The 11,174-nt window shown below is 41.5% G+C and overlaps 1 protein-coding gene across 7 annotated transcripts in view; it reads right to left on the bottom strand.

Annotated features, from left to right (window-relative positions):
* Positions 1-4,411: 4,411 nt before the first annotated feature.
* PDE4D (phosphodiesterase 4D) overlaps positions 4,412-11,174 on the bottom strand; it is a 945,814-nt gene continuing 939,051 nt past the window's right edge. For all 7 annotated transcript variants that reach the window (XM_070743323.1, XM_070743322.1, XM_070743324.1 and 4 more), the window contains 3 exons: positions 10,725-10,847; positions 7,051-7,233; positions 4,412-5,536 (listed from right to left, as the gene is read on the bottom strand). In XM_070743323.1, coding sequence (XP_070599424.1) covers positions 5,117-5,536; positions 7,051-7,233; positions 10,725-10,847 — 726 coding nt within the window. In that variant the 3' untranslated portion in view covers positions 4,412-5,116. The remainder of the gene's footprint in view (positions 5,537-7,050; positions 7,234-10,724; positions 10,848-11,174) is intronic.

Genomic DNA, 11,174 nt, shown 5'->3' with positions numbered 1-11,174 from the left:
TATACATTCAACCATAACATCATCCAACTCCCATTCTTCTTTGCACCATGTGTTTTAGATCAATCTTTTCATTTATGGGACAATAATTGTGTTAAGACAAATTGACATGCAAAAAAATATATAGTCAAATGAAATTACCTAGGCAGAATCAACCCATGCTTTTATTTCCATTGCATATAAAAATTTCATATGAAGGTATCTGACATACAGTACTATTCCATAGGCTGTAAGAGAGGCTAAGAAACCATTGAATTATTTGCAATGTTCGCATACTCTGTCACTCTAAAGACATACCCAAAGGAAACTAAACCAACTGAAAATAACAAAAATATTGTTCAGGAATTCTGTTGTAATAGTGTCCCTTTTATATTGTGTAAAACAAAAGCAATCGTATTCCTTTGGGCCAGGGCTGCTAAAATCTACAGTTTGTGTCAAGGAGGCGGCTCTGTTTTTCTTGAAAAAGAATCTCTCCTTTCACCGAGCAATCACATGCTACATGGGCTGGGCGCGGGGTGGAATGGAGATGAGGTATCTGAACTACAAAGCTTCATGTCCAAGAGCAGCAGCAAGACATAGTTCAGGCCATTGTTGATTTTGTCTAAAACAAACGGTAGTGTTTTTAATGATATAGAAAAGCTACAGACGTTCTTCTGCACTCAATTCATTCATACAGAAGTAAGCTTTGGCTGCCTGAAAGCCTTATTGGAGGGAATAGGTCCTATTTTTACAGTGCAATATCAAGACAGGTCTAATCTGGAGAGCCACTGTGTTAAAGATTATGGGTATAATCTGCCTATATGAATTGCCTTGGTATGGACAGAAAGTGACTCCCTTGTTTCAATGGAGATTGAGAGCAGTAGCTGCCATTGATTAATGCTCATTCTTGTTGTGTTGGTAGCATTGTTTTCCTTTACTTTCTCTAAGAAAGGTGAAGAATCCCTCAAGAAATGCTTTGAAGGGGAATGTATATTCCATTAGAGAGAAGGCATTGATCACAAAGGAGGTCAGGTGCTGGCAGGGGCATATCCACTGGGTGTCCCAAAGAGTGAAGATGGCAGTTTTAGTTGCAAAGTCTCTTGCCATCTTACCCTTAAAAAAAAACCCACCACTTTCTCCCCGAAACTCAGCTTTAGTGGATCTTAGATACTGGAAAAAGAGAACATTCCTAGATGGGACACAAGTGAAGTTCCTTTATTTAAAAAAAGCATATAGGAGATATGCCCAGCCCATGTTTGCTACGACCTTTCTTCCAAATGCAGCAAAACAGAAGAAAATTTTGTTTAAAGTTAAGGCACAGCCCTGGGACCAAAGACCTGCAGCTTTTAATTTATATATCTATGTACTTTATCGTTTTTCTCAACTCTTCCATAAACAAGCTCTAAGACAGAGGTCTTCAAACTTGGCAACTTTAAGACTTGTGAACTTCAACTCCCAGAATTCTCCAGCCAGCTATGCTGGCTGGAGAATTCTGGGAGTTGAAGTCCACAAATCTTAAAGTAGCCAAGTTTGGGGACCCCTGCTCTAAGGTGATATAAGGATATATTACACAAGGGGGAAAATGTACAAGGGGAGTATGTATACACAATATTAATTCTCTCACCAAGAGTTTCCAAATATAGCAACACCATCCAGACAAGGATGATGTTATAATAAGAACTTATAATTTACAATTAACATTACACTATATACATTACAATAAATACATAGCTGTAAACAGAGACAAACAAGACTTATTACATGTAAGGTCATTTGGTGAGAAAAAAATATGCATGGCACAAATAAAAAATAAATAATAAATGCATTGTAAAATAAATGACGATGTTGTAAAATTCATTTCATTCTCAAGTTTTTTTTAAAAAAAGCTTTTGAATGTGATTTGTTCTACCTATATTATCCGATCACATTTTTTTTTGAAACAATGACATGAAATCAGAAATCAAAAGGAACAGACACAACATTACCAAGAACAGTAACTTGCAAGCTAAAGTATAAATGCAAACTCATATTCCTCTCACCTTTCTCCCATTCTCCCACCTTCCTTTTCAAAACTGTACCAATGCTTTGCATTTCACTTGTGGCAAAAAAACAGAGAGCACATGTAAAGTCACCTTTTAATATTTTTTTTCCAGCCATGTGTGTGCTATCACACACTTCAGGCAAAATAAAATAAAAACAAAACGGAAAAGATTGTACAGTGCATTCAATCCCTGGCTCTAAAAATTATAATGCTTTCTGTCTTTTGATTGTCCATGTATAGGTGTATTTTTACACAATACACAATGCCGTCTCCACTTTCTTTGAACGTTTAATCTTACAATGTGCACTCTAACAAGATCCAGCAATGAATGAAATCTCCTTGAAATTAATATTTGGGAAATATTGTTAAAAAGCAAAGATATTTATGTATTTAACAGTTCTTTCCTCAAAACTTGCTGGCTCAAGCCAGAGAGCACTCCTCTTTATTGATTAAACTATTAGTGCAGAAAAAAAAATACCCTTCTATGTCCATTTAGATTTTTGGAATTTATATTGCTTTTTTTTTTTTCATTAAAATTCCAGGCACTCTTGGGGACTGTACAAATGTCAAAGTGGTGAAGGAGAGGCCATGAATTTATGCTAACAGCAATTTGATGAAATTATTCCATTCATTTGCCTAGCTGATATTTTTTTAACAAAAGGCGTTAAGAACTGAGAAAGAGTCAACACATTAAAACATTTTTCAAAAATCCTCATTAGTCAGTGCTTACTGTAAGAACTTGATATACAAAACAAGTCTTAATTCTAAATAAATGAAGGAATAGTTCCATTGATCACAATGAGACTAAAGCCTTATTAATTTAGGCTCGATCCAATCCAATCCTATTTCTGTTTTCACTGCAGCAAAACAAAGACTCCGTGAATCAAACCCAGTGCAACAAAGGTGCTTCAATACTGGGATTAAAATAACTCTGTGCAAAGCTTTTGCATACTATGAGGAGCTGTTTTATGCAAATGTAGGTCAAAGATAGAGCATCTATCTGGTCAAGGAAATGTACCATGTTGATAAAGCAGCATGAATAGTTGCTTACTAATGCAATCTGGCAAGAGAAAGGCAGCACGGGTCAGGTGACAATGGGCGATTTCAATCCTCATAGACATCAATCTGCATTCATGTCTGATACTGTGCATAGATAGCTGTGTGCTACAGCTACAGCCAAATTTAAAATTAGGTACACAAATCCCGTTTTAATTAACAGCCATAATGGCATGTAATACTATAACGGATGGCAGCCTACACTTGGCTCTGCAATGCTTTTTTCTTCTTCTCACAACCTGTCAGTTTTGTAGGGTAGTGCGCTTCTCACAATAGCACAACCCCCCTCAAAAAGTTTTTGACGTAACAAAAAAACCCTTAGAAACAGTTTATTCCTGACCTGTTTGCGCAAATACAATCTGAAGTACTGTGTAATAACAGCTGCCCACATGTCCCCAACCAAAGTATTTATTTGTTGGTCTAGTACAGGGGTAGGCAAAGTTGGCTCTTCTATGGCATGTGGACTTCAACTCCCAGAACTCCTGAACTAGCATGATTGTCTCAGGAATTCTGGGAGTTGAAGTCCACAAGTCGTAGAAGAGCCAACTTTGCCTATTCCTGGTATAGTAAGTCATTGGGGCAAAAGACTCCTACAGTGCTATTGTTTATGTCAACGAACTCATGGAAAAGGAAATATTCAGTTAGCAAATAAAACTTTTGTATATATAATAGCAAAGTCACACTTATACTGGCCATAGATCTGAAAATTTCAGATCCAAATTTAGTCATGCTCATGAGTATCCAATAATTTTGTTTTAGAGCCTTATCAAGTTTCTATGCACTATTACTTCTCATTCATTTCAACCTTCTGACCCCTCAGTGCATCTACTATAGGAAGATTGAATCCCAATGATCTAAATTCCTGCCACCCCTCAATTGTTACAACCCAAATGTTGGGGAACTGCTACTCTAGTGTTCCACTAGATTTCAAAAATAATTGTTTTGGTTGAGGAGAATTAACCCACAACCATAAACATTGGATCTGCAGGACTAAGCTATTTGTGAGGCCAAAGAGCTCATAGCAGATAATATATTGCTGCTTTTGGACATTTACAAAGAAAAAAAAAGATAGGAAACAAAGTGTTTTCCTACAATACAGAGACTGGGTAGGTGGGTGGTTGAGAGAGAATTAACAGAGCATCACACGTGTATCATTGGTCTATAAAACAAAAGGCTACTTTATAACAGTTGAAGGAATTGCTATGAAAATCTAAGTGCAAGCAAATATAAAATTCAATTTATCCAGTGTAGCATATACATGTACTGAAAACTTGCAAGTTACTCTTTTTTGGGGGGATAGAGGAAGAGGGAGGAAGAAAAAGCCACTGGCAGATGAAATTCAGAGGGTGTTGCATTCTTTTAAATATAATAACCCAACACATTTAATAATAAAAGTAAACTCTACAAAAAGATTTCTGTTTTACATATGATACAAAACGCAAACTTCAGTGCAACCGTTGAGCTACACCTTTTTCAGTCATGTTTTCAGGAAGACTTGAAATTAGAAAAGTATGTGATTTCCACAGCTTCATCTTCCTACTGATTCATGTTGTATCCCGATACTTGAGTGCCTTTGTTTTCCACTGGACAACTTGATCCATTTGCTGGTCACTTTCTTCAGATTCTGGTGTTAATATGGTGTTAATTGCCTCCTCGTGAAATTAAAACCTACTACAAAACACACACATAATCTCACACACACACACTCACATTAGCCTTGGACCAGCCTTAACTCCTTTTGAAAACAAAAGAAAAACCACAGCTGTGAGTGCTGTCAGTCTCTCATCAAATAAGCCAATGTTAACTCTTAATTCAACTGTTCTTTGCAGATGTTTTCCTTCATTCTCTGGTGCCGTGGAGATGAACAATTCTGGTCACACTAATCCTGAGTGCTGAACTAAGTTTTTGATCAACAAACAACTCTGGCAGATGACAGTGAGGCATGATCATGGTTGTGCCATATGATATGCACTTTGGAAACCATTTTCAGCTTTTAAAAACAGAAAAGGAGAGAGTATAGAGAGCTATGCGCTTAGCATACTGTTACGTGTCAGGAGACCGTTCTTCTAGCACACAGGGTTCTGACTGGTTCTCCTCTGCTTCCTCCTCCACCACCTCTTCCCCCACTTGCTCATCAAGTGGAATTTCTGTGGACTCTGAGTCTTGGGTGCAAAGAGTCTTGGAGTCACTGCAGCTGGTGTCTTCTTCCACTTGACTCCCACTGTCCTTCTCTGTGTCTGATTCACCATCTTCTTCCAACGTGAGTTCAAACTGAAATTTTTCAGTTTGTCCTGGTCTACCTTCCTCTTGGTCATCCGGTGCAGGAGAAGGACTCTGAGGGATTGTGCTCTGGTACCATTCACGATTGTCCTCCAACGTATCTAAGATGTCTTGGGCATCTGGGTGGACAAGGTCAGCCCAGGTCTCCCAGAGAGGGTGAACAATGTAGTCTATAAAGCCCACCTGTTACAATATAGAATTAAAGGAAGATGTTATTCTAAAGAAGGAAGGAATTAGGTTTATCACATTTATTAAAATTAACTTCACAAAAAGCTATCTTTTTAAATTTAGGCTGTTCCTATATCAGTGATGGCGAACCTATGGCACAGGCGCCACAGGTGGCACACGGAACCATATCTGCCTGCATGCGAGCAGTTCCCCTAGCTCAGCTCCAACGTGCATGTGTGTGCCAGCCAGCTGATTTTTCCCTTGAACAGAGGCTCTGTGAGGGCGTTTTTTATTTCCAGAGCCTCCAGGGGGATGGGGGAGGGCATTTTTATCCTCCCCGGGCTCCAGGGAAGCCTTGGGAGCCTTGGGAGGGTGAAACAAGAGCCAACTGGGCCCACCAAAAGTCGTGAAACAGGCCATTTCCGGCCACCAGAGGGCAGTGGAAGCTGTTTCCGCTCTCCCCAGGCATTGAATTATGGGTGTGGGCACTCGCAGATGCATGATAGCACACACCCATTCTCTCTTGGCACCGGAGTGAAAAAAGGTTCGCCATCACTATCCTATATTATTTTTGTTTTTAAACAAAAACTCCAAATTAATCTTTCACTATTTTGTAAGCTTTAGTATTATATCAACCATTTGTGTAATGATTGTGTAAAGATTGAGGGGAATAAAGGTTACAAACAAAGAAATATTCTTTAAATCACGTGAAACAAGATGGCATTGGGAACAAACTCAGGTAGACTCCTCTCTGATTCAGTGAAATAAGAGGGAGATGAGATAAAGTCCAATCAGACTTCCAAGGTTCTATTAGTACAGTGTTCCCTCGATTTTCGCGGGTTCAAACTTCGTGAATAGCCTATACCACAGTTTTTTTTAAAATATTAATTAAAAAATACTTTGCGTTTTTCCCACCCAATGATGTCATATGTTATTGCCAAAGTAATAATTTGTGCAAATAAATAACAAAAAAAATAATTATTGTTAATAAATAATTATGTTTATAAATATCAGGATCACTAAGGGTCTTATTCAATTGTGAGTACCAATAATAATGGTGAGTAAATGGTTGTTAAGGGAATGGGAAATGGTAATTTAAGGGCTTAAAGTGTTAAGGGATGGCAGTCCATAGCCAAAAATGGTGAATTTACTTCCGCATCTCTACTTCGCGGAAATTCGACTTTCGCGGGCGGTCTCGGAACGCATCCCCCGCGGAAATCGAGAAAACACTGTATAGCCTTTTCAATGTAACAAAGTTCTTGTCTTCCTGTAGAAGACTGATCTGAGCTAAGCTGAATGTCAGACATCAATCAACAGTTATTGCCTATTTCCTTGAAGAGCTTACAGAATTCTTTAAATCAGGGCTGTCAAACTCCCAGTTCGCAGACCCGATGCATCACGCACTGACCCAGTTTAGCGAAGGGAGGGGGAGTCCTGATATGTCATGTGATGCCACTGTGACGATGTGAGTTTGATACCCTTGCTCTAAATCTTCTACATTGATTTTTATCCATCAATTAAATTATTACCTGTGATTTTTCTACAGATGCATTGTGTTTATCACACATGGGACTTATTTCCATGCCTCTTTCTCTTTCTCTATCTCCCTGACGAAAGAACTCTTCCATTATCCTATCTGTCCATTGCCGATATATCTGGAGTGGCTTCGTTGGATTGCTTAGATCTGCACAGTGTACCATATTTTGTAGAACCTAAATTAAACAGGAGAAAAAAAAATATTGAGAAAACTTGTGGTGTTATTCTACTGGAGACACCGCTCTTTTTCCATTTGCACATTTAGTGGGTGAGAAAACAGAAATCTTGAAAATACATGGAGTGCAAGGTTTATTCTGAACACCAGCAGGATGATATGCTGCGCGTTTTTCACACTGACATTAATAGCTACCAATTATCTCACATCTATAGCTTTGCCTATGCTAAAAGGCCAAAAATGTTGTAAGTGCAAGACTGATCAGTTATGAAGATACGTCGGAATTAAACAAGCCTGTTAGCCACCCTTAAGAGCAAGGGGGGGAAAAACAACTTCAGATACTGACACAATAATCCTAAATTAGGTCTGGCCTGTAGGCTGCATGAACATTTGAATGAAATTTTGAAAGTCAAAATACAGAGGTGGGTACCGCACGAATCCCAGCGACCAGTTAGGTCCGAACAGAGTGGGCCCAGGGGAAGAGCCTTCTCTGTGGTGGCCCCGGCCCTCTGGAACCAACTCGCCCCAGAGATTAGAACAGCCCCCACCCTCCTTGCCTTCCTTAAGCTCCTCAAAACCCACCTCTGTCTTCAGACATGGGGGAACTAAGACAATCTTTCCCCCTAGGCTTCTACAATTTATCGATGGTATGTTTGTATGTATGATTGGTTTTATAACAAGGGTTTTTAGATGTTTTAGTATTGGATTTTTTACATTCTGTTTTGCCACTGTTGTTAGTCGCCCCGAGTCCACGGAGAGGGGTGGCATACAAATCCAACAAATAAATAAATAAATAAATAAATAAATAAATAAATAAATAAGGAAATGTTAAAAATGATTTTAGAATGAACATTAATTTTAACATTTTGATAATATGCATGCATATTTAAAGTACAGTGAACCCTCGAGTTTCGCGTCCTCAAGGATCGCGAAAGGGCTATTTCGCTAGTTTTCAACCCGGAAGTAAACTCCACCATCTGCGCATGCGTGCCCTTCCACGCATGCGTAGATGGTGGAGTTTCCCCGCCGGGCAGAGGTTTCCCTGGGTCTTCCCCCTCTTGCCCCGGTAAGACCCCAGCGGCGGTGGGCTGGAGCGCGAGCTTGGGGCACCCTAGCTCCGCTTCCCAGCTGGGAAGCGGAGCCGGCAACAGCGTGGGCGGGCAGGCGGCGCGCGCGAGCTTGGGGCAGCCTAGCTCCGCTTCCCAGCTGGGAAGCGGAGCCGGCATCAGCGTGGGCGGGCGGGCGGCGCGCGCGAGCTTGGGGCAGCCTAGCTCCGCTTCCCAGCTGGGAAGCGGAGCCGGCAACAGCGTGGGCGGGCGGGCGGCGCGCGCGAGCTTGGGGCAGCCTAGCTCCGCTTCCCAGCTGGGAAGCGGAGCCGGCAACAGCGTGGGCGGGCGGGCGGCGCGCGTGAGCTTGGGGCAGCCTAGCTCCGCTTCCCAGCTGGGAAGCGGAGCCGGCAACAGCGTGGGCGGGCGGGCGGCGCGCGCGAGCTTGGGAAGCGGAGCTAGGGTTTCCCCAAGCACGCGCGCACCCCAGGCGCGAGCAACGGGGTGGGCGGGCGAAGGGCGGGCGGCAGTGGAAGTAAAAACACCATCTGCGCACGCGCAGATAGTGTTTTTACTTCCGCACCGCTACTTCGTGAAAAATCGATCATCGCTTGGGGTCATGGAACGGAACCCTCGCGATGATCGAGGGTTCACTGTAATCCCATCCTTTCACTGCTAAGCAGAACTTTTGTGGGTTAAGAAACATTCCAGCAAACAAAACCATCCAACCAACTAGCCAACCAACGCAACGGATTGAAACTTCAGACACTCCTACTATGATAATACACCAGTGATGGAGATGATAATATACCAGTGATGGAGAACCTATGGCACAGTGCCATAGGTTCCACAGATGGCAGGCGGAGCTATATCTGCTGGCACGCGAACCCTAGCTCAGCTCCAACGTGCCAGCTGATTTTTGGCTTGCACGGAGGCTCTGGGAGAGCGTTTTTGGCTTCCAGAGAGCCTCTGGGGGGATGGTGGAGGGTATTTTTACCCTCCCCCGGCTCCAGGGAAGTCTTTGGAGCTGGGGGAGGGCAAAACACAAGCCTACTGGGCCCATCAGAAGTTGGTAAACAGGCCATTTCCGGCCTCCAGAGAGCCTCTAGGGGGCGGGGGAAGCTGTTTTTGCCCTCCCTAGGCATTGAATTATGAGTGTGAGCACTTGTGAGTGCACGATAGCGCACACCTATGTTTTTTCGGCACCCGAAGGAAAAAAGGTTCGCCATCACTGGTATATACCCATTAGCATAGTTCCCTCTAAGCTGAGCAGTGAGCAATCGCTCACTTAAAAATCATCATCAACTCAGAGTTTTCCAAACCTGCCCAGTAGCCGAGAGGGAAAGAGTGAGAGGGAAGGAGAGAGAGGAAGAGAGGAAGAGAGAGAAACAGATAGAAAAAAGAGAGGAAGGAAAAGAAAAAGAAAAAGAATGGGAGTAAGGAAGAGAGAAAGAAAATCAAAATCTAGTTTGAAACTAGCTCAACTATTTAAGTGGCATTTTGATATTGATAGAGTTGCCCTATTATGAGCTCACTGTTATAGACACACAGTACAGTATTTTATTTTGAAATTCTCTGAGGCAAAACAGGGTGGGTTTTTTATTTATTTGTTTGTTTGTTTGTGTGTTTGTTTGTTTATTTGTTTATTTATTTATTATTTCTGTGCCGCCCAATCCCGAAGGGACTGCCGCTCAGATATTATACTTTTCCGCCCACCCCCCAAAAAATTAGAGGGAACACTGCCCATTAGTGTAATGATGTGTTGACATTTGGGCAACAAAATACAGCAGAGACATAACGGCTTGCACCTAATCTCTTGACGGTTTATATATAGGCTGGCTGAAAAAAATACATTTCTGTTCCTCTATAGGTATGGGTATGCACACAGATCCACATGGACAGGCACACAGTGAGTGAAGGCAGAAGCCTTTGCACTTAGGCAACTGCTTGGCTGCACTTTAATCCCGGAAGTACAATCCGTCTCTGACGGCAGAAAGTAAATAACTTCACGGTACCAGAAGAAGATATTTCTCACAATGGATACAGCAACCAAAATTTTTCACCAGGTCTAGGAGGAAATTTGGCATAACCGTCCTCGCTGAGTGAAAAAAACTGAAGGACAAAGCAACAATGACGTCACCTAACAGTTTTTGACAGACTCAGCGCATTCATTGAGCAGACAAATTTAACCCATGCCTGGCTGCTAGATTCATCATGAGGGAGAACTGATTAGTCAATGTAAATTAGCATCACTAAATGAAGAGTCAAGGAAAAGTGAAGTACCACTGTAAGTTGAGGCACCTCATCAAGGAAGAATGCTCTACAATTGGGAAAATGTTTTGGCAAAAATACAGTGGTCAGTCCAAAAAGTCAAGACACAGAAGGTCATCTGACGGTAATGAGGTGATGAAAGGAGATAATTTGCTTAAAATGCAGAGTACTTTACCTGAATCCTGTCTGAATAGTTATCAAGAAGTAGAACTCCAGAGCTAGTCACTTTCTTGGTTTCAACCATTGTTTTCAAATCGGCCAATAGATTCATATGCTTAGACATGTCTGTGGCAAGCACCTTGGAGGAGAAACAAGAAATGAAGGTCACAATAATGGTTTATGTTTTAAAAGCTATTACGGCTTGGTAAGGGAAGTAAAGAGACAGTGAAAATATCCAAATCGATAGATAGATCTTAGGGAAACATAATTTTCATAAATCAAATACAGAGGTACCTCATGATAAGAACTTAATTGGTTCGAGGAGGAGGTTCGTAAGGTGAAAAGTTCGTAAGATGAAACAATGTTTCCCATAAGAATCAATGTAAAAGCAAATAATGTGTGCAAATCCTTCAGGAAAATCCCAAACTTTAGAAGGGAGGCGAACAGAGGGCAGGGAGGAGCAGCT

This window comes from Erythrolamprus reginae, chromosome 2 (genome assembly GCF_031021105.1).
Source record: "Erythrolamprus reginae isolate rEryReg1 chromosome 2, rEryReg1.hap1, whole genome shotgun sequence".
In the NCBI taxonomy this organism is placed as follows: Eukaryota; Metazoa; Chordata; class Lepidosauria; order Squamata; family Dipsadidae; genus Erythrolamprus; species Erythrolamprus reginae.
Note: the sequence above shows the minus strand (reverse complement) of the source record. Positions and strands in the feature narration are given on the sequence as shown.